This window comes from Diprion similis, chromosome 8 (assembly GCF_021155765.1).
Source record: "Diprion similis isolate iyDipSimi1 chromosome 8, iyDipSimi1.1, whole genome shotgun sequence".
Taxonomy (NCBI): domain Eukaryota; kingdom Metazoa; phylum Arthropoda; class Insecta; order Hymenoptera; family Diprionidae; genus Diprion; species Diprion similis.
The window spans coordinates 17511803-17534561 of NC_060112.1; the positions used below are offsets into that span (position 1 = coordinate 17511803).

General features: G+C 40.2%; 3 protein-coding genes across 3 annotated transcripts in view; 1 reads left to right on the forward strand and 2 right to left on the reverse strand.

Annotated features, from left to right (window-relative positions):
• Nucleotides 1–12460: 12460 nt before the first annotated feature.
• LOC124409393 (protein unc-50 homolog) lies at nucleotides 12461–14464 on the reverse strand. The gene is made up of 7 exons (XM_046886980.1): nucleotides 14225–14464; nucleotides 13935–14050; nucleotides 13722–13873; nucleotides 13334–13520; nucleotides 13077–13210; nucleotides 12816–12917; nucleotides 12461–12682 (listed from the first exon to the last, which is right to left on the reverse strand). Exons 2-7 carry the CDS (start codon nucleotides 14024–14026, stop codon nucleotides 12546–12548), a joined length of 804 nt encoding a protein of 267 aa, XP_046742936.1. The 5' UTR covers nucleotides 14027–14050; nucleotides 14225–14464; the 3' UTR covers nucleotides 12461–12545.
• A 152-nt stretch (nucleotides 14465–14616) lies between these two features.
• On the forward strand, nucleotides 14617–18519 carry LOC124409017 (DNA-binding protein Ets97D). The gene is made up of 7 exons (XM_046886404.1): nucleotides 14617–14769; nucleotides 14866–15100; nucleotides 15177–15474; nucleotides 15579–15729; nucleotides 16473–16564; nucleotides 16640–16874; nucleotides 16996–18519. Exons 3-7 carry the CDS (start codon nucleotides 15184–15186, stop codon nucleotides 17511–17513), a joined length of 1287 nt encoding a protein of 428 aa, XP_046742360.1. The 5' UTR covers nucleotides 14617–14769; nucleotides 14866–15100; nucleotides 15177–15183; the 3' UTR covers nucleotides 17514–18519.
• An 870-nt stretch (nucleotides 18520–19389) lies between these two features.
• The window catches only part of LOC124409389, a 29325-nt gene continuing 25955 nt past the window's right edge, over nucleotides 19390–22759 (reverse strand). The window contains exon 2 of the mRNA XM_046886974.1: nucleotides 19390–20406. Coding sequence (XP_046742930.1) covers nucleotides 20175–20406 — 232 coding nt within the window. The 3' untranslated portion in view covers nucleotides 19390–20174. The remainder of the gene's footprint in view (nucleotides 20407–22759) is intronic.

Genomic DNA, 22759 nt, shown 5'->3' on the forward strand with positions numbered 1-22759 from the left:
ATTGGGACTGCGCTCAATCGATTCCTCTCGCAAAATTACGTCGGAATAGTGCATGCAAAAATTCATTGCAGCACTTTTCAGATTCGTCGAAATTTTCGCCAAAAATCCAAAGGGGTAAGCCTTACTTTTTTGGTCATTTTCGGAGCCGAAAATTTCTCGTCTCGGAATCGATTCGTATGACCGTCTCTAGAGTAATTCGACCCCCAGGAACTCAGAAATCACATCAAAAAGAGCGTAGGACCAGCAGCAGAGAAATGACGATGAAAATCACAGGTTTTTCGGCTGTAACTTTTCAGCTATCGCTCGCAGCGTATTGGGACTGCGCGTAATCGATTCCTCTCGCAAAATTACGTCGGAATAGTGCATGCAAAAATTCATTGCAGCACTTTCCAGATTCGTCGAAATTTTCGCCAAAAATCCAAAGGGGTAAGCCTTACTTTTTTGGTCATTTTCGGAGCCGAAAATTTCTCGTCTCGGAATCGATTCGTATGACCGTCTCTAGAGTAATTCGACCCCCAGGAACTCAGAAATCACATCAAAAAGAGCGTAGGACCAGCAGCAGAGAAATGACGACGAAAATCACAGGTTTTTCGGCTGTAACTTTTCAGCTATCGCTCGCAGCGTATTGGGACTGCGCTCAATCGATTCCTCTCGCAAAATTACGTCGGAATAGTGCATGCAAAAATTCATTGCAGCACTTTTCAGATTCGTCGAAATTTTCGCCAAAAATCCAAAGGGGTAAGCCTTACTTTTTTGGTCATTTTCGGAGCCGAAAATTTCTCGTCTCGGAATCGATTCGTATGACCGTTTTTAGAGTAATTCGACCCCCAGGAACTCAGAAATCACATCAAAAAGAGCGTAGGACCAGCAGCAGAGAAATGACGATGAAAATCAGAGGTTTTTCGGCTGTAACTTTTCAGCTATCGCTCGCAGCGTATTGGGACCGCGCTCATCCGATTCCTCTCGCAAAATTACGTCGGAATAGTGTATGCAAAAATTCATTGCAGCACTTTTCAGATTCGTCGAAATTTTCGCCAAAAATCCAAAGGGGTAAGCCTTACTTTTTCGGTCATTTTCGGAGCCGAAAATTTCTCGTCTCGGAATCGATTCGTATGACCGTCTCTAGAGTAATTCGACCCCCAGGAACTCAGAAATCACATCAAAAAGAGCGTAGGACCAGCAGCAGAGAAATGACGATGAAAATCACAGGTTTTTCGGCTGTAACTTTTCAGCTATCGCTCGCAGCGTATTGGGACTGCGCGTAATCGATTCCTCTCGCAAAATTACGTCGGAATAGTGCATGCAAAAATTCATTGCAGCACTTTTCAGATTCGTCGAAATTTTCGCCAAAAATCCAATGGGGTAAGCCTTACTTTTTTGGTCATTTTCGGAGCCGAAAATTTCTCGTCTCGGAATCGATTCGTATGACCGTCTCTAGAGTAATTCGACCCCCAGGAACTCAGAAATCACATCAAAAAGAGCGTAGGACCAGCAGCAGAGAAATGACGATGAAAATCACAGGTTTTCCGGCTGTAACTTTTCAGCTATCGCTCGCAGCGTATTGGGACTGCGCTCAATCGATTCCTCTCGCAAAATTACGTCGGAATAGTGCATGCAAAAATTCATTGCAACACTTTCCAGATTCGTCGAAATTTTCGCCAAAAATCCAAAGGGGTAAGCCTTACTTTTTCGGTCATTTTCGGAGCCGAAAATTTCTCGTCTCGGAATCGATTCGTATGACCGTCTCTAGAGTAATTCGACCCCCAGGAACTCAGAAATCACATCAAAAAGAGCGTAGGACCAGCAGCAGAGAAATGACGATGAAAATCACAGGTTTTTCGGCTGTAACTTTTCAGCTATCGCTCGCAGCGTATTGGGACTGCGCTCAATCGATTCCTCTCGCAAAATTACGTCGGAATAGTGCATGCAAAAATTCATTGCAGCACTTTTCAGATTCGTCGAAATTTTCGCCAAAAATCCAAAGGGGTAAGCCTTACTTTTTTGGTCATTTCCGGAGCCGAAAATTTCTCGTCTCGGAATCGAATCGTATGACCGTCTCTAGAGTAATTCGACCCCCAGGAACTCAGAAATCACATCAAAAAGAGCGTAGGACCAGCAGCAGAGAAATGACGATGAAAATCACAGGTTTTTCGGCTGTAACTTTTCAGCTATCGCTCGCAGCGTATTGGGACTGCGCTCAATCGATTCCTCTCGCAAAATTACGTCGGAATAGTGTATGCAAAAATTCATTGCAGCACTTTTCAGATTCGTCGAAATTTTCGCCAAAAATCCAAAGGGGTAAGCCTTACTTTTTCGGTCATTTTCGGAGCCGAAAATTTCTCGTCTCGGAATCGATTCGTATGACCGTCTCTAGAGTAATTCGACCCCCAGGAACTCAGAAATCACATCAAAAAGAGCGTAGGACCAGCAGCAGAGAAATGACGATGAAAATCACAGGTTTTTCGGCTGTAACTTTTCAGCTATCGCTCGCAGCGTATTGGGACTGCGCGTAATCGATTCCTCTCGCAAAATTACGTCGGAATAGTGCATGCAAAAATTCATTGCAGCACTTTCCAGATTCGTCGAAATTTTCGCCAAAAATCCAAAGGGGTAAGCCTTACTTTTTTGGTCATTTTCGGAGCCGAAAATTTCTCGTCTCGGAATCGATTCGTATGACCGTCTCTAGAGTAATTCGACCCCCAGGAACTCAGAAATCACATCAAAAAGAGCGTAGGACCAGCAGCAGAGAAATGACGATGAAAATCACAGGTTTTTCGGCTGTAACTTTTCAGCTATCGCTCGCAGCGTATTGGGACTGCGCTCAATCGATTCCTCTCGCAAAATTACGTCGGAATAGTGCATGCAAAAATTCATTGCAGCACTTTTCAGATTCGTCGAAATTTTCGCCAAAAATCCAAAGGGGTAAGCCTTACTTTTTCGGTCATTTTCGGAGCCCAAAATTTCTCGTCTCGGAATCGATTCGTATGACCGTCTCTAGAGTAATTCGACCCCCAGGAACTCAGAAATCACATCAAAAAGAGCGTAGGACCAGCAGCAGAGAAATGACGATGAAAATCACAGGTTTTTCGGCTGTAACTTTTCAGCTATCGCTCGCAGCGTATTGGGACTGCGCTCAATCGATTCCTCTCGCAAAATTACGTCGGAATAGTGCATGCAAAAATTCATTGCAGCACTTTTCAGATTCGTCGAAATTTTCGCCAAAAATCCAAAGGGGTAAGCCTTACTTTTTTGGTCATTTCCGGAGCCGAAAATTTCTCGTCTCGGAATCGAATCGTATGACCGTCTCTAGAGTAATTCGACCCCCAGGAACTCAGAAATCACATCAAAAAGAGCGTAGGACCAGCAGCAGAGAAATGACGATGAAAATCACAGGTTTTTCGGCTGTAACTTTTCAGCTATCGCTCGCAGCGTATTGGGACTGCGCTCAATCGATTCCTCTCGCAAAATTACGTCGGAATAGTGCATGCAAAAAGTCATTGCAGCACTTTTCAGATTCGTCGAAATTTTCGCCAAAAATCCAAAGGGGTAAGCCTTACTTTTTTGGTCATTTTCGGAGCCGAAAATTTCTCGTCTCGGAATCGATTCGTATGACCGTCTCTAGAGTAATTCGACCCCCAGAAACTCAGAAATCACATCAAAAAGAGCGTAGGACCAGCAGCAGAGAAATGACGATGAAAATCACAGGTTTTTCGGCTGTAACTTTTCAGCTATCGCTCGCAGCGTATTGGGACTGCGCTCAATCGATTCCTCTCGCAAAATTACGTCGGAATAGTGCATGCAAAAATTCATTGCAGCACTTTTCAGATTCGTCGAAATTTTCGCCAAAAATCCAAAGGGGTAAGCCTTACTTTTTTGGTCATTTCCGGAGCCGAAAATTTCTCGTCTCGGAATCGAATCGTATGACCGTCTCTAGAGTAATTCGACCCCCAGGAACTCAGAAATCACATCAAAAAGAGCGTAGGACCAGCAGCAGAGAAATGACGATGAAAATCACAGGTTTTTCGGCTGTAACTTTTCAGCTATCGCTCGCAGCGTATTGGGACTGCGCTCAATCGATTCCTCTCGCAAAATTACGTCGGAATAGTGCATGCAAAAATTCATTGCAGCACTTTTCAGATTCGTCGAAATTTTCGCCAAAAATCCAAAGGGGTAAGCCTTACTTTTTTGGTCATTTCCGGAGCCGAAAATTTCTCGTCTCGGAATCGAATCGTATGACCGTCTCTGGAGTAATTCGACCCCCAGGAACTCAGAAATCACATCAAAAAGAGCGTAGGACCAGCAGCAGAGAAATGACGATGAAAATCACAGGTTTTTCGGCTGTAACTTTTCAGCTATCGCTCGCAGCGTATTGGGACTGCGCTCAATCGATTCCTCTCGCAAAATTACGTCGGAATAGTGCATGCAAAAATTCATTGCAGCACTTTTCAGATTCGTCGAAATTTTCGCCAAAAATCCAAAGGGGTAAGCCTTACTTTTTTGGTCATTTCCGGAGCCGAAAATTTCTCGTCTCGGAATCGAATCGTATGACCGTCTCTAGAGTAATTCGACCCCCAGGAACTCAGAAATCACATCAAAAAGAGCGTAGGACCAGCAGCAGAGAAATGACGATGAAAATCACAGGTTTTTCGGCTGTAACTTTTCAGCTATCGCTCGCAGCGTATTGGGACTGCGCTCAATCGATTCCTCTCGCAAAATTACGTCGGAATAGTGCATGCAAAAATTCATTGCAGCACTTTTCAGATTCGTCGAAATTTTCGCCAAAAATCCAAAGGGGTAAGCCTTACTTTTTTGGTCATTTCCGGAGCCGAAAATTTCTCGTCTCGGAATCGAATCGTATGACCGTCTCTAGAGTAATTCGACCCCCAGGAACTCAGAAATCACATCAAAAAGAGCGTAGGACCAGCAGCAGAGAAATGACGATGAAAATCACAGGTTTTTCGGCTGTAACTTTTCAGCTATCGCTCGCAGCGTATTGGGACTGCGCTCAATCGATTCCTCTCGCAAAATTACGTCGGAATAGTGCATGCAAAAATTCATTGCAGCACTTTTCAGATTCGTCGAAATTTTCGCCAAAAATCCAAAGGGGTAAGCCTTACTTTTTTGGTCATTTTCGGAGCCGAAAATTTCTCGTCTCGGAATCGATTCGTATGACCGTCTCTAGAGTAATTCGACCCCCAGAAACTCAGAAATCACATCAAAAAGAGCGTAGGACCAGCAGCAGAGAAATGACGATGAAAATCACAGGTTTTTCGGCTGTAACTTTTCAGCTATCGCTCGCAGCGTATTGGGACTGCGCTCAATCGATTCCTCTCGCAAAATTACGTCGGAATAGTGCATGCAAAAATTCATTGCAGCACTTTTCAGATTCGTCGAAATTTTCGCCAAAAATCCAAAGGGGTAAGCCTTACTTTTTTGGTCATTTCCGGAGCCGAAAATTTCTCGTCTCGGAATCGAATCGTATGACCGTCTCTAGAGTAATTCGACCCCCAGGAACTCAGAAATCACATCAAAAAGAGCGTAGGACCAGCAGCAGAGAAATGACGATGAAAATCACAGGTTTTTCGGCTGTAACTTTTCAGCTATCGCTCGCAGCGTATTGGGACTGCGCTCAATCGATTCCTCTCGCAAAATTACGTCGGAATAGTGCATGCAAAAAGTCATTGCAGCACTTTTCAGATTCGTCGAAATTTTCGCCAAAAATCCAAAGGGGTAAGCCTTACTTTTTTGGTCATTTTCGGAGCCGAAAATTTCTCGTCTCGGAATCGATTCGTATGACCGTCTCTAGAGTAATTCGACCCCCAGAAACTCAGAAATCACATCAAAAAGAGCGTAGGACCAGCAGCAGAGAAATGACGATGAAAATCACAGGTTTTTCGGCTGTAACTTTTCAGCTATCGCTCGCAGCGTATTGGGACTGCGCTCAATCGATTCCTCTCGCAAAATTACGTCGGAATAGTGCATGCAAAAATTCATTGCAGCACTTTTCAGATTCGTCGAAATTTTCGCCAAAAATCCAAAGGGGTAAGCCTTACTTTTTTGGTCATTTCCGGAGCCGAAAATTTCTCGTCTCGGAATCGAATCGTATGACCGTCTCTAGAGTAATTCGACCCCCAGGAACTCAGAAATCACATCAAAAAGAGCGTAGGACCAGCAGCAGAGAAATGACGATGAAAATCACAGGTTTTTCGGATGTAACTTTTCAGCTATCGCTCGCAGCGTATTGGGACTGCGCTCAATCGATTCCTCTCGCAAAATTACGTCGGAATAGTGCATGCAAAAATTCATTGCAGCACTTTTCAGATTCGTCGAAATTTTCGCCAAAAATCCAAAGGGGTAAGCCTTACTTTTTTGGTCATTTCCGGAGCCGAAAATTTCTCGTCTGGGAATCGAATCGTATGACCGTCTCTAGAGTAATTCGACCCCCAGGAACTCAGAAATCACATCAAAAAGAGCGTAGGACCAGCAGCAGAGAAATGACGATGAAAATCACAGGTTTTTCGGCTGTAACTTTTCAGCTATCGCTCGCAGCGTATTGGGACTGCGCTCAATCGATTCCTCTCGCAAAATTACGTCGGAATAGTGCATGCAAAAATTCATTGCAGCACTTTTCAGATTCGTCGAAATTTTCGTCAAAAATCCAAAGGGGTAAGCCTTACTTTTTTGGTCATTTCCGGAGCCGAAAATTTCTCGTCTCGGAATCGAATCGTATGACCGTCTCTAGAGTAATTCGACCCCCAGGAACTCAGAAATCACATCAAAAAGAGCGTAGGACCAGCAGCAGAGAAATGACGATGAAAATCACAGGTTTTTCGGCTGTAACTTTTCAGCTATCGCTCGCAGCGTATTGGGACTGCGCTCAATCGATTCCTCTCGCAAAATTACGTCGGAATAGTGCATGCAAAAATTCATTGCAGCACTTTTCAGATTCGTCGAAATTTTCGCCAAAAATCCAAAGGGGTAAGCCTTACTTTTTTGGTCATTTTCGGAGCCGAAAATTTCTCGTCTCGGAATCGATTCGTATGACCGTCTCTAGAGTAATTCGACCCCCAGAAACTCAGAAATCACATCAAAAAGAGCGTAGGACCAGCAGCAGAGAAATGACGATGAAAATCACAGGTTTTTCGGCTGTAACTTTTCAGCTATCGCTCGCAGCGTATTGGGACTGCGCTCAATCGATTCCTCTCGCAAAATTACGTCGGAATAGTGCATGCAAAAATTCATTGCAGCACTTTTCAGATTCGTCGAAATTTTCGCCAAAAATCCAAAGGGGTAAGCCTTACTTTTTTGGTCATTTCCGGAGCCGAAAATTTCTCGTCTCGGAATCGAATCGTATGACCGTCTCTAGAGTAATTCGACCCCCAGGAACTCAGAAATCACATCAAAAAGAGCGTAGGACCAGCAGCAGAGAAATGACGATGAAAATCACAGGTTTTTCGGCTGTAACTTTTCAGCTATCGCTCGCAGCGTATTGGGACTGCGCTCAATCGATTCCTCTCGCAAAATTACGTCGGAATAGTGCATGCAAAAATTCATTGCAGCACTTTTCAGATTTGTCGAAATTTTCGCCAAAAATCCAAAGGGGTAAGCCTTACTTTTTTGGTCATTTTCGGAGCCGAAAATTTCCCGTCTCGGAATCGATTCGTATGACCGTCTCTAGAGTAATTCGACCCCCAGGAACTCAGAAATCACATCAAAAAGAGCGTAGGACCAGCAGCAGAGAAATGACGATGAAAATCACAGGTTTTTCGGCTGTAACTTTTCAGCTATCGCTCGCAGCGTATTGGGACTGCGCTCAATCGATTCCTCTCGCAAAATTACGTCGGAATAGTGCATGCAAAAATTCATTGCAGCACTTTTCAGATTCGTCGAAATTTTCGCCAAAAATCCAAAGGGGTAAGCCTTACTTTTTTGGTCATTTTCTGAACCGAAAATTTCTCGTCTCGGAATCGATTCGTATCACCGTCTCTAGAGTAATTCGACCACCAGGAACTCAGAAATCACATGAAAAAGAGCGTAGGACCAACAGCAGAGAAATGACGATGAAAATCATAGGTTTTTCGGCTGTAACTTTTCAGCTATCGCTCGCAGCGTATTGGGACTGCGCTCAATCGATTCCTCTCGCAAAATTACGTCGGAATAGTGAATGCAAAAATTCATTGCAGCACTTTTAAGATTCGTCGAAATTTTCGCCAAAAATCCAAAGGCCTTACTTTTTTGGTCATTTTCGGAGCCGAAAATTTCTCGTCTCGGAATCGATTCGTATCACCGTTCCCAGAGTAATTCGACCCCCAGGAACTCAGAAATCACATGAAAAAGAGCGTAGGACCAACAGCAGAGAAATGACGATGAAAATCAGAGGTTTTTCGGCTGTAACTTTTCAGCTATCGCTCGCAGCGTATTGGGACTGCGCTCAATCGATTCCTCTCGCAAAATTACGTCGGAATAGTGCATGCAAAAATTCATTGCAGCACTTTTCAGATTCGTCGAAATTTTCGCCAAAAATCCAAAGGGGTAAGCCTTACTTTTTTGGTCATTTTCGGAGCCGAAAATTTCTCGTCTCGGAATCGATTCGTATGACCGTCTCTAGAGTAATTCGACCCCCAGAAACTCAGAAATCACATCAAAAAGAGCGTAGGACCAGCAGCAGAGAAATGACGATGAAAATCACAGGTTTTTCGGCTGTAACTTTTCAGCTATCGCTCGCAGCGTATTGGGACTGCGCTCAATCGATTCCTCTCGCAAAATTACGTCGGAATAGTGCATGCAAAAATTCATTGCAGCACTTTTCAGATTCGTCGAAATTTTCGCCAAAAATCCAAAGGGGTAAGCCTTACTTTTTTGGTCATTTCCGGAGCCGAAAATTTCTCGTCTCGGAATCGAATCGTATGACCGTCTCTAGAGTAATTCGACCCCCAGGAACTCAGAAATCACATCAAAAAGAGCGTAGGACCAGCAGCAGAGAAATGACGATGAAAATCACAGGTTTTTCGGCTGTAACTTTTCAGCTATCGCTCGCAGCGTATTGGGACTGCGCTCAATCGATTCCTCTCGCAAAATTACGTCGGAATAGTGCATGCAAAAATTCATTGCAGCACTTTTCAGATTTGTCGAAATTTTCGCCAAAAATCCAAAGGGGTAAGCCTTACTTTTTTGGTCATTTTCGGAGCCGAAAATTTCCCGTCTCGGAATCGATTCGTATGACCGTCTCTAGAGTAATTCGACCCCCAGGAACTCAGAAATCACATCAAAAAGAGCGTAGGACCAGCAGCAGAGAAATGACGATGAAAATCACAGGTTTTTCGGCTGTAACTTTTCAGCTATCGCTCGCAGCGTATTGGGACTGCGCTCAATCGATTCCTCTCGCAAAATTACGTCGGAATAGTGCATGCAAAAATTCATTGCAGCACTTTTCAGATTCGTCGAAATTTTCGCCAAAAATCCAAAGGGGTAAGCCTTACTTTTTTGGTCATTTTCTGAACCGAAAATTTCTCGTCTCGGAATCGATTCGTATCACCGTCTCTAGAGTAATTCGACCACCAGGAACTCAGAAATCACATGAAAAAGAGCGTAGGACCAACAGCAGAGAAATGACGATGAAAATCATAGGTTTTTCGGCTGTAACTTTTCAGCTATCGCTCGCAGCGTATTGGGACTGCGCTCAATCGATTCCTCTCGCAAAATTACGTCGGAATAGTGCATGCAAAAATTCATTGCAGCACTTTTCAGATTCGTCGAAATTTTCGCCAAAAATCCAAAGGGGTAAGCCTTACTTTTTTGGTCATTTCCGGAGCCGAAAATTTCTCGTCTCGGAATCGAATCGTATGACCGTCTCTAGAGTAATTCGACCCCCAGGAACTCAGAAATCACATCAAAAAGAGCGTAGGACCAGCAGCAGAGAAATGACGATGAAAATCACAGGTTTTTCGGCTGTAACTTTTCAGCTATCGCTCGCAGCGTATTGGGACTGCGCTCAATCGATTCCTCTCGCAAAATTACGTCGGAATAGTGCATGCAAAAATTCATTGCAGCACTTTTCAGATTTGTCGAAATTTTCGCCAAAAATCCAAAGGGGTAAGCCTTACTTTTTTGGTCATTTTCGGAGCCGAAAATTTCCCGTCTCGGAATCGATTCGTATGACCGTCTCTAGAGTAATTCGACCCCCAGGAACTCAGAAATCACATCAAAAAGAGCGTAGGACCAGCAGCAGAGAAATGACGATGAAAATCACAGGTTTTTCGGCTGTAACTTTTCAGCTATCGCTCGCAGCGTATTGGGACTGCGCTCAATCGATTCCTCTCGCAAAATTACGTCGGAATAGTGCATGCAAAAATTCATTGCAGCACTTTTCAGATTCGTCGAAATTTTCGCCAAAAATCCAAAGGGGTAAGCCTTACTTTTTTGGTCATTTTCTGAACCGAAAATTTCTCGTCTCGGAATCGATTCGTATCACCGTCTCTAGAGTAATTCGACCACCAGGAACTCAGAAATCACATGAAAAAGAGCGTAGGACCAACAGCAGAGAAATGACGATGAAAATCATAGGTTTTTCGGCTGTAACTTTTCAGCTATCGCTCGCAGCGTATTGGGACTGCGCTCAATCGATTCCTCTCGCAAAATTACGTCGGAATAGTGAATGCAAAAATTCATTGCAGCACTTTTAAGATTCGTCGAAATTTTCGCCAAAAATCCAAAGGCCTTACTTTTTTGGTCATTTTCGGAGCCGAAAATTTCTCGTCTCGGAATCGATTCGTATCACCGTTCCCAGAGTAATTCGACCCCCAGGAACTCAGAAATCACATGAAAAAGAGCGTAGGACCAACAGCAGAGAAATGACGATGAAAATCAGAGGTTTTTCGGCTGTAACTTTTCAGCTATCGCTCGCAGCGTATCGGGACTGCGCCCAATCGATTCCTCTCGCAAAATTACGTCGGAATAGTGCATGCAAAAATTCATTGCAGCACTTTTCAGATTCGTCGAAATTTTCGCCAAAAATCCAAAGGGGTAAGCCTTACTTTTTCGGTCATTTTCGGAGCCGAAAATTTCTCGTCTCGGAATCGATTCGTATCACCGTTTTTAGAGTCATTCGACCCCCAGGAACTCAGAAATCACATCAAAAAGAGCGTAGGACCAGCAGCAGAGAAATGACGATGAAAATCATAGGTTTTTCGGCTGTAACTTTTCAGCTATCGCTCGCAGCGTATTGGGACTGCGCTCAATCGATTCCTCTCGCAAAATTACGTCGGAATAGTGCAGACAAAAATTCATTGCAGCACTTTTCAGATTCGTCGAAATTCTCGCCAAAAATCGAAAGGGGTAAGCCTTACTTTTTTGGTCATTTTCGGAGCCGAAAATTTCTCGTCTCGGAATCGATTCGTATGACCGTCTCTAGAGTAATTCGACCCCCAGGAACTCAGAAATCACATCAAAAAGAGCGTAGGACCAACAGCAGAGAAATGACGAATTTATCGCAGCACTATTCAAAATCGTCGAAATTTTCGCAAAAAATCCAAATGGGTTAACCTTTCTTTTTCTGTAATTTCTGATTATGAAGCTTTTGGTCTTTTAATCGATTGGAACGACCCTTTTCAAACTAAATGGACCCTCACGAACGCGAAAAACGCACCAAAAAGAGCGTTGGACCAACGGCGAGGAAATGTCATAGAGAAGATCGGCAGCTGAAAAACTGACAAAACTGATTTTCCGGTTTTTGGATGTAATTCTTGATCCGTTGCTCGCAGCGTATTCTGACTGCGCGCAATCGATTCCCCTCGCAAAATTACGTCGATATAGGGTATGAGTAAACCGATTTTATCGTTTTTCAACTTGTCAAAATTTTCCATAGCAAGCCAGAAATGGAGTTAAAAATCTCAAAGTACCAACTCCTGCGGAGATACGAAGAAAATTCCTCGTTTTGGGGTCCCAACTTTCTTGCAGCTATTCCAAGCTACGCGGAATAGATTTCTCGGACAAAAACACTTCCACCTAGGGTATCAAGATATCACTTCCATCATTATACGAATAACTCTTTCTAGACTAATCGAATTTCAAGGAGTTGAGAATAGGATCATCAGCAGAGGAAATACAAAAGAAGTTTTTTGTTTATTGGTTGAATTTTTTGATCCGATATTCGCAGCGACTTCAGACCGTGCAGAATTAATACCTCCTAAAACTACGTCGAAATATTGTCCGTATCAACTAATTTGAGCGTTCTCTAAATTCAGCCAAATTTATTGCGTCCTGTTCTGAAGACTATAACGTTGTGGATTTAATGTTACAATAAATATCAGTATAATCATAGTAATGTATTCGTTATACATGACATTCAAAATGCATACGTAACAGGAAATTCAATTACAGTATCGTATAAACAATGTCGTATAAGTTGTCGAACAGTAGGTATACAATCACAGGTACGGTAACATTTTTTTTTAGACTCAAGTATATAATACAGAAGTTCTTTATTTGCAAATCAGACGATGTACTCCACAATAATAGTTCTATTCTTATCTCAAACATGTACAATTTCAAACAACTCGTTCAAGGTAAAATGTCATGACAAGATGGCTGATGTTCAAGCCTATTGCCAGGCTAATAATATATATTAAGACCATTAGGGGCAGGGGAGCTAATATCAAGTGTGTTTTGTGAAGAATCTGTACACCTAAAACAAATATAATTGTTTTTATTTACTTACGAACCATAGAATGTCATCTTTAAATGTATATGGTTGATTCTATTTACATTGATACTGCCTCCAATTGTAAAAATACAACAAATGTGTAATATGTACTTACTAGCGTATCCCAAGAATGTAATGTAAATGTAGTAGCTAACAGCTATCAGCCAAAACGTATTTCCAATGAATCGAGAAAAGAATCCCTCGTGGCTTATCAGTCCTGTTAAAACGAATTGTCATTAATTCATCTTTGGTGAGTTGTGAAATGGTGAATTATCACTTGAAATATGTGCTCTGCAAGATGGGACTATTGTCATTTGGAAATTTTAATACTCATGAGAGTGTTACAGTAAATTTCAAATAAATGCATAGTGCTCACCATTATACAAAAATAATTGTATAAAATGTAGAATCGTAAGAGGTGGAAAAAACGCGTTAAGGTGAATGTCAAATGCGTATCCCCATTCGACATCCTGAACATTGTTGATCCTCAAATAACGATTACTCACGAACCTAGAGATAAATTGAATTAATCAATTGTATCTAGAAAGTAACTTATCAAAACTGAATACGTTTTCTGTTTTGCTGCCTGAATCAAACGAACAAGTAGCAGGTCAAATTTGAATAAATTCTCACCAGAATAATGTGGCTACAATTATCCCTGCTCCAATACAATCGACCAAAATGACATAGAACAGGAATTTTAGAAATTGGAAAAATCCTAGTCCTGATACAACTGCAAAGCCTATTGATGAGATGCACAACCAGCAACTCAGTAGAACCAAAAATGCAGGATCGTCCCTGGCGAATTGGGACTTTGTCTCTATACAACGAAAAATGTTTAAACATTTCATGTAATAAAATTCAATATGTTATTTGAATTCAATATATCATAACTGTTTGTAACCGGAAATGAAAATAGAATATGTATTTAGTTAGATTACTTTGAAAGAATATTTGTAGTTATGAATGAAAAAATCATTAATTTTTACACTTTCAGACCAGATCTTAAGTTCAAACTTACGCTTTCGGCTTTGAAAGTTTCTGTACACTTTTTGTGGATCTGTAAAAAGATATAACATTTGCCAAAGAGCAAATTCAAAATCCATCTGCTCAAACTTCAATAATTTCCTGAGATACTTGTAGCACTTTGTTGCTGCTCCCATGCAGTCCTGTCTGTGGAATAATCATATGGTGAGTTGAGAGTTTCGGTTGATTTGAATGAGGCTAAACATACCTGTAGGTCACTGGCATTGGCAGCGGGGACCCCGATTTGAACGATAACGGGGAAGTGCTGCGACTTATCGGAGGCGAGGTTGTATACTTCATTTTGTCAAGGTTTGACTGAATTCTCTCTATATTTAGGAAGGGGGAAAAAATTTTAACATTTGCCAAAGCGAAAAAACATTCTCATTATCTGCTGTTATATTTATCTTATCGAAAGAAAATTTCAGGCAGATGACGTAATACGAGTTGATAAAATGAAATTTAAATAACGGAAGTTGAAAATGTTAAAATCTACAAAACCTTCACAGCGAAGACATCAAATTGTCAAATTCTTCTAGGTTAAGTAGGAATTCCTTGGAATCTTCGAATAAATGACAATTTGTAAAATTCTTGCTTCAATATCATTGCCATGCGGCAGGAATGTGCAATTCCACATCTATGGTCGATACCATTCCTTATTACTTTAATTTTTATTCTTTCACTCTGATTTAGAGCCTTAATCAGAAACACCAATGACACCATACAGATGACGTTTAACATTATGCCAGTATCTCCAAATCTTGAACCCACGCGACAGTTAGGTATTACAAAGTTAGACACCGTCGTTGGGAATAGTGGACAGCCAATGGGTGACCGAATCCGAGGAATGTAATTTAGCCATGGCGCTGTGCATCCAGTCCATCTGTCATTGTATACGCGTGTAGAAATTTGATAATCACAATTTCACCAAACTCCACGAATTTTTATACCAAGAATTGATGATCACGATCACGAGGGGTGGATTTTTTATGAAAGACGAGACTACTGATGGAAAAAAATAACCGTCGAAAATTTTCGGATAAGGGGTGAGCATCCGCTTTGTATTTCAAAGCAGTTGAAAGCAGGGAAAAATACCCTAACCTAACTTGACTTAATTTAACATGCACTTTTTATATAATTAGATAACCACTATCTTACCGCAAGATTTCTTCAAATTGTAACACGCAGAAGGCAGCTTTTTCCAATCATCGACGTACCGCTTGGACAGATACAAAATACTGTTAACCACAACAATTACGGAATCCTAACCCTAAAAAGAACGCTCGTTCTGACTGAGCATTCGGATATTTTCGCATGTGCTTAACGATAAGTGTTTCGTCTTACTACACTATCGTTGATAAAAGATACAGCAATCAGGTATCCTTCTAGAACCCATCCTATTTATTTAACTTTCTGCTAACTATGTCTAATAATCTGTTAATTTTATTCACAGCTTCAACATGGATGATGACTCAGATTTTGTTATGATAAAAAGAATAAAGATGGAACCAGAAGCAATTTTATCACAGGAAGATGATATAATGGCGCAGCTTCAGCAGGAGAGTTCAGATCTGGAAGTAGAGCCCAGTTTTGCACTGGACGGAGTAACTAATGGAGACGATGCTAACGAAGGAGTACTGATGCAGCACATGGACATAAGAGAGCCGTTATCAACCTTAAGAAATCTGCTTGAACAAAGACTCGGTGTTGAATTAATGGACTATTCCTTCTGGCTCCAGGATGCTCAAATGGTACGTGATGTGAAAGAAACTAAATATAAAGGAAAATTTATCAATTACATTGCATTTACAATATGTTTTATACCTTTTTATTCCAATTCAAATTACATCAACAGCTTGAGAGTCACAAAAATTTGGTTGACCAATGCGTCCAGGGAGAGGGACTAGTACAAGTTAATGTACAAATAAAAGCCAATCAGAGACGTATTAATATTGTGGATGTCTTAAAACCTGCCGAAGATTACATCGAGTTGGCTGAAAACACATGTGAGTAAATTTTTTCTCTTTAATGGTATTACTTTTTCTAAATAACCGCGCCAAGGAATCTGAGCCTATTATATTTTGCAGTGTTAGGTGATTGATGTAAATTGCAAATGCTCGCTCTTGTTATTAGTTTCTAATGACATTCTCCATTAAATTTCATTTGATTATGGTTTATATTGATGTGATTTAATTACCAGTAATTGCTGAATTTTCTTATAAAAATGATTAAATAACCAATATCAGCAACACTACTTTGTTATCTCAGAGTTCCTAGTAAATATTTCGTATGCTTGGAATTTTTGAATCTCAAATTCCTCAACAAAGTAGTAATTAACTAATTTGTGAACAGAAAAAATGTTGTATTTTTCCATATTGTCTCAGCACAGTTTAATTCTTTCAATTAAAATTCAATACATCTTTCGAAAACATTCAATTCACTCCTACAAATTAGAAATTCCAAACTGATCATCTTGAAGTCAAGGTGACACTCATTTTGTTTAAAAATGGTCACTTGTTTGTTTCCATGTAAGCGCTATCAATAGCTGATGGCCAATGCAGTGAATTTCATTTCACAAAGTTTGAACCGCCAATCATATGACAGATTTCTATTTTGTTATCACAGAAAATGAGGTTTCACGCCAATTAAATAGTACTTTGTGATTGTGTATCTTTCTCATTTGTCAAAGAGAAGTAATACTAATATCTCTAAATGCTGAAAGTCTTACTTTTCTCATCCTATCATACAGCAGAGCAAAGCTCAGCGGCGGCAACACCCAATGAAGAGGGAAAGCAGAATGTTATCAGGTGGATGGTAGACCCGCAGTACAGGAAGGAACAGGTAACAAATTTTAGTTTGTTAACTAAAGATATTTAGTCAATATTTTCACTTACAGTACATTATTTATCCGTGTAGGAACGTCTGAAAATACCAGCAAGTCCCAAAGACTGGTCTCAAGCCCATGTAAAGCATTGGTTGCAGTGGGCTGTCAGGCAGTTCAATTTAGTTTCCCTGAGACTAGCCGACTGGAACATCACAGGGTCACAACTCTGTAACTTAACCCTTGACGAATTTCAATCAAAAGTTCCACTTGATCCTGGTGATGTTTTTTGGACACATTTGGAGTTGCTCAGGAAATGCAAGTTTGTTGGTAAGTATTTGTAATATGTTTACTGTTTCCTTCACTTTTCTATTTCAAATTCTACAAGTACTTATTTCTAACAGTGGTTTACAGACTTTAGCTCTTCATATTCTAATAATGATTATTGCAGCTGTTGTCCAGAAGGATCCTCCCATGGCATCAAACGGTAATACTGACGAAGTTAAGTCTGCAAAGATCAGAAGTCAGAAGACCCCAAAAGCTCGTAATTTGAATCAGCAGCCCCGGTTGGTGAGCGTTCCGATGGGAAGTGTTGACTCACCTGGAATAACGATTGCGACGTCAAACCGAACGGGAAGCAACGGCCAAATCCAACTGTGGCAATTTCTGTTGGAATTATTAACGGATCGAGAGCACAGAGGAGCGATTCAGTGGCTAGGAACGGAAGGGGAGTTTAAACTGAATCAACCTGAAGTAGTCGCTCAGCTTTGGGGAGCCCGAAAAAATAAACCTTCGATGAATTACGAAAAATTAAGCAGAGCGCTCCGGTATTATTACGACGGGGACATGATATCGAAAGTTCACGGAAAGCGATTTGTATACAAGTTTGTTTGCGACCTTAAACAGCTGTTAGGATATTCTGCGGCGGAACTTAGTCGGCTTGTCGAAGAAGGTAGAAGATACTTCTGAAAAGAATATGACATGCGGTAATACGCAGTCAACACACTTAAGATGTTATTACAGTTGGAGTATTTGCCAATAAAAAGTTCAATTAACGAACGGCAAGCAAGCCAAAATTTACATGGACCTTATCAAGAATGGATTATTATTACTTTGCCGCCACGCGATTTAAATTCATCGAAGAAAAAAATTGCAACGGAAGAATTGCCCTTCTTTCAAATTATTCTTACTTCTTGCTGTGGTTTTAATACTTTCAACGTCCAAGCTCTTTTTTTATGGATTACATTTTGGAAACGTAGTTTTCATAATGAAGACAAGGTTATTAATGTACACAGGTATGTGAAAGGAGTCAGCTTTAGGTGCAAAGATCCACTTAGTCAAATTGAGTAATGCTCCTGAAATCCAAAATCAAAGTAAACTATTTACCAATCAAATAATGGTATTGGCTAGCTTTGTCATAAAAATTTTTTTGCAGGACATTCCTAAACCAAAATTGACTCCACGTATTGATACCATATATATTTTAATTCGAATTCAACTAAAGAGGAAGTAGTTATGACTTTTGGTTTCGCTTTCGTAACATGCTACAAGATTTAAGCCTACCTGCATACTCATATTATTTGTTGACAGAACCTTGCAATTGTTTGATCTTATTTGAGTAACATAAGGGATGATATATATATATATATATATATTCGTAGATAATAGGTCGTAAAATTCAGAATAGCGTTAATAACAATTTTGACATTAGAAATTCTGTATTTTTTATATCAACGGAGATTGTAGATGTATAAAACAAGTTTTTACCAAATAATGCAAGATTGAATAATTGCAATTATTTTTATTAATATATCTATAGTTTATATAGACTAACGGTAAATATCTGTATATACATTACATGCATATAGTATATATCCTAGGTACACGTGAAAGGTTGTACAACTGTTGATGGTAAAAATTTATTTCAATGATGAAAATGAAATAAACGAGAATTATTTAGTTATTTCTCGATAAATGAGAGCAATATGATTACGTGGTTGAAATACATATGTACATAGATTCATTTACAACAGGAGCAATGGTATAATAAGCGAAGGTAAAGAAAAAACAATATTAATAAAGAAATAATACGAAAAACTCGAGTGTAAAGTGATTGCGAACTCTCTCTTTGCGGTACGATCGTTTACGGTTCACTTTTAACACAGAGCATCACACCGGAACTGACATACTACTCATTGGCAAAGGCAGCACTCATCGCCAATACCAGAGAATCTAGCCTGTGAGATATCGGATGCGACGTCACAAGTTAGGGTCTCAGGGAATCGGCGACGCGGCAGGCTATACACGCCCGCCCGCCATGCCTTCCGTTTTTCGTTATTTCCATCCATTCATCCTTCCTCCTCGTTATTTTCCTTCTCTATAATTTCTTGCAAGAATTCTTCTCTGATTCGTTGTTTGTTCTCGCGGTCAATATTTTTGCCCCTGTCTCCCACTTTCTCTCGATAATTATTTTACACGGATTTATTGATGGTGATGATCATGATGATGAAGATGATGATGGTCCATCGTCGGGGCACCGACGACCGGGAAAGTTAGCAAGCTGTACAGTGGACTTCGTATCTTCGAATTTTCATTCCCTACTATACAACCTACTACCTCACCCAGGCATCGCCGCAATAATTTTTGGATATTCGAAATTCTTTGCACATTTATTCTCGTCGCTTTTTCGCGTTTGTATTTCGTTTGTTTTTTTTTCGAAAATATCAACACTTTCTCAAATCTATATTTTGTACTTTCCAGTCCATGATAATTTTGGTAGAGAAAAAAAGCAACGTTTTTATTAAACAATTTTTTTTTTCTATGTAGGTATGCAAAGCTGGTCGAATGCAGTGAACAAAAATTTTCCAATGAATGGATTTTTCTCTAAATAGTATATAATACGAAGGAGTTCGATTGGTTAAAAAGCGTAGCTATATATAGGAACTAAGGATACACGTATCATATTGTAAAGCAAGAGTTCAAGGTGACACATATATATATATATAAAATTGAATAAAACATAAATGATATAGCAGGCATCATATCATTACTATTTCTAATGAAGATACTATAAAATCAATCAAGAAGTTCCAGTAAAAATTTGTGAGGAATATTTACTTGCCCCATTTAGTTTATAAAATTTATAAAGTAAAATTTCCAATTAATTTCGAAATCCCACCTTACAATATCCCCTTATAATTGATTGCATGTAATAATAAAACTTGTCACGCGTGCATTTCATGAGTATGCGGTTTGTTTCAAAATGACAGTAACTATACCCTGATTGCAAGATTCTTGCAACACATGATCACTTGAAAATCATTCCGTCTTATTCAATAGGTGATTTTGAATTTTTGCCATTGTTCTGCAAAATTTTACACCTTGTATTGCATAGCGTAAAATTCGACGAGAAGCAAACCATGTACAATAATAAAATTTACTGGATACATCAAGCCTGCAGTTCTCATCGTTGTAGAGATGCATCGGGTGGTTAGGTATGTTGGAGATCACGAATCGCCTCTGAGAACGCCTATAAGCTGAAGAAGCATTTGAAATCTATCGTTGTAAGACTCTGATTTGTTTGGTCGTCTTTTCGTCCGAAAGATGTATGTCATCAAATCGACGGCCTGACTACATGTACCGGTAGATAGGAGCTTGCGGTGTGCAAATTATATAGCCCACAAGTTCGGATCTACGGGTTAGTGTCATCAAGTAACTGCTGAAAGGCTGGATCAGACGCTCTGCCTCGCTGCCCAAGACAGCAACAGCGTCATCCTCTCCGGCAGGATAACCAGTTTTCAAATTTTGCGCCTCGAAGCAGCTGGTCGTCGTCTGCAGCATGAGATACACCCGAACTGCAGGTCTGCAACAGGAAAGCAGAAAATATTTGTGCCATTTGAATTTGATCGGTAGAATATTTTCTTCCCGAAATTTTCTGCTTTCAGAAATTTTTCTCACAGTCAAAATTCCAACATTTCACCTATGAAATAACGATCGGATTTTGATAGACAGCATGACTAATTTGCTAACGCGAGATGTAAACTGTAATATCGCGGGAAGAATCTGCAGAGAAGAAAGAGGTTGCGAGCAGGCGAAAAGACGAAAAGGAGGATGCAAAGAAAGAGAGGGAGGAAATTAAGGAACAAGAAAAAAAATTTACCGAGGAAAGAGAGGAACGTATACATAGACGCACACACACACACACACACACACACATATATGTATATGAGCAGAGGTAAAAGAAGGGCTCCGGCCTTCTCTTTCTCGTTGATTTTTCCTTTGTAGACAGTTTAATGGCCCCTGCAGTACCGTGCAGCTATCTTCTTCGCCGCGTGCAGAACCGGATAAAAGGGTCTATTTCAAGTGATCGCCGTTTATCCGCAAAAGAGCAGGGCTTTAAAATTCTCGCATGGGATGCTGCTGGAGCGCCAAAAACTTTGAGAAAAATCCATCAAATTTACACCTTAACGGTGGTGAAACAATCAATAGAGGATGAAAAAACAATCGCACAGCTATGGCAATGTGATCCGACACATTAAACTACACGCCATCTGGTAGCACAGTAAAATATGCTGCGCGAAAGAAGTAGCATGTAATTCTAAAGGTCGTTTTTTGTCATACTTTTTACTCTGTATTATAGATATTATATAAATAAAAGACTAACAGCATGGCAGACGCCATTTACGTACTTTAGTCAAAACCGACCGATCAGCTGATAACAAGTTCCAGCGCCATGTTGCCTAGCTAATATCGAATCACGTGATTGTAATTTCCAAGTAGAAGAATACTAAATGATTATTGAAAAAAGGGCAGAGAAACAATAACGACAAGAGAAAAACAATCACCGTTTCAAAGACTGCCACTCTGAGAATAAAGGCCACTGAACTTGATCTCGTATGTGTTATCGGACACGCAGTACCGGACGCATTTGTACTGCTCGACGCTTCTTTTCTGCCATTTGATGATAAACTACAGCTAATTTGCACATCATGACCACGTAACGTAACTAGAATTAAACGAAGCAGTCCTAAACGAGACAAAGTCGATACATTCGTTCGGAGAATAACGAAGAATTGCCATCTATTATTCATTCGTCTATTGAATACGTGTCGTTTCGAAAATTTGCAATGGTAAGATTATAGGCCCCCAACGATTCAGAGTTACATTGACTCCGGAATTTTCTTAAAGAATTGCATCTACATGTTATAGCGCGTGCCTGTCAAATTATATATACCTATAGTGAACTGGCTTGTGTATAGATTTCAGATGCAAAGAATTGATATCGGAAGAAAAACTGTGACATCCGCACAAACTGATTTGACAAATTCAAGAGCTGTAGGACTCGGTTCGCACATGAATGCGTTTCATTCATTCAAGACGTACGGCGACTACACTTGCAACATGCACAGGACATGCAAATAGAATTAATCGTTGCTCCGTTTCTGGTTAGTCCAACTATTCACAGTCAATAATACAGTTATGTGTCGTACATGATCAGAGTAGGTACGTGGCACATAAGTCTGTGACGTACCCGCGATGTATAACAACAGTTTTTACAGATATAGGTATAGAACAGGGCAAAGTGGCCACGCTGAACAATGTGAATCTTCTAAAAATATATCTTACGGATATAGGTGGGTCATACAGACTGTCGACGGTGGTTTTGACGTTTTGGTTCTTATTGTAAGAATGGTACACGCAATTGTATGATCAGTATTCGAACGAACGTGTGGATAAAAAAAAAAAACAAAGAAAGAAAAATGTTGCTGCACAAAACCTGAAAGGTCAAGTGGCGAAAATAATCTCGATAATTTATGCAATTTTTGCCCTTTGCAGAGCACGTTTTTCTTCATACAGCGTTTCCAACTCTAGTTTGCTGCACCGAATAAAACTTTTTACCTATCGACATTTTGACCATCGAAATTTGAATATAAATAAAATGAAATTTTTTTTTTCCTCAGAAACACTCACTAACTATATCTACGAGTATAAACACGTTGCACTTAGAACATACAGTTAGTTGTTCGGGCAGACTTTTATACGGAATAATTTGCATCTTGCTCTGCAGTTGACTTCATTCTGTATTAAGTGTATCAGACTGCAAATGTAAGGTACACCATGTTCACAGATTAACGGATTAACGAATTAACGGATTAACAATGCTGAATCATGCGCTCGATCATCCGTATACAGCAGACAAACCCGCGTACACGTCA

Bases quoted from the DNA above. Each gene is read 5' to 3' on its own strand.
- LOC124409393 (XM_046886980.1), bottom strand. From the start codon at position 14,026: ATGAAGTATACAACCTCGCCTCCGATAAGTCGCAGCACTTCCCCGTTA. The intron at 13,521-13,721 runs GTAAGTTTGAAC...TTCGTTGTATAG, and splicing joins AAACTTTCAAAGCCGAAAGC to AGACAAAGTCCCAATTCGCC. The intron at 13,211-13,333 runs GTGAGAATTTAT...ATTTATCTCTAG, and splicing joins ATTGTAGCCACATTATTCTG to GTTCGTGAGTAATCGTTATT.
- LOC124409017 (XM_046886404.1), top strand. From the start codon at position 15,184: ATGGATGATGACTCAGATTTTGTTATGATAAAAAGAATAAAGATGGAA. The intron at 15,475-15,578 runs GTACGTGATGTG...TTACATCAACAG, and splicing joins GGCTCCAGGATGCTCAAATG to CTTGAGAGTCACAAAAATTT. The intron at 16,875-16,995 runs GTAAGTATTTGT...TGATTATTGCAG, and splicing joins CAGGAAATGCAAGTTTGTTG to CTGTTGTCCAGAAGGATCCT.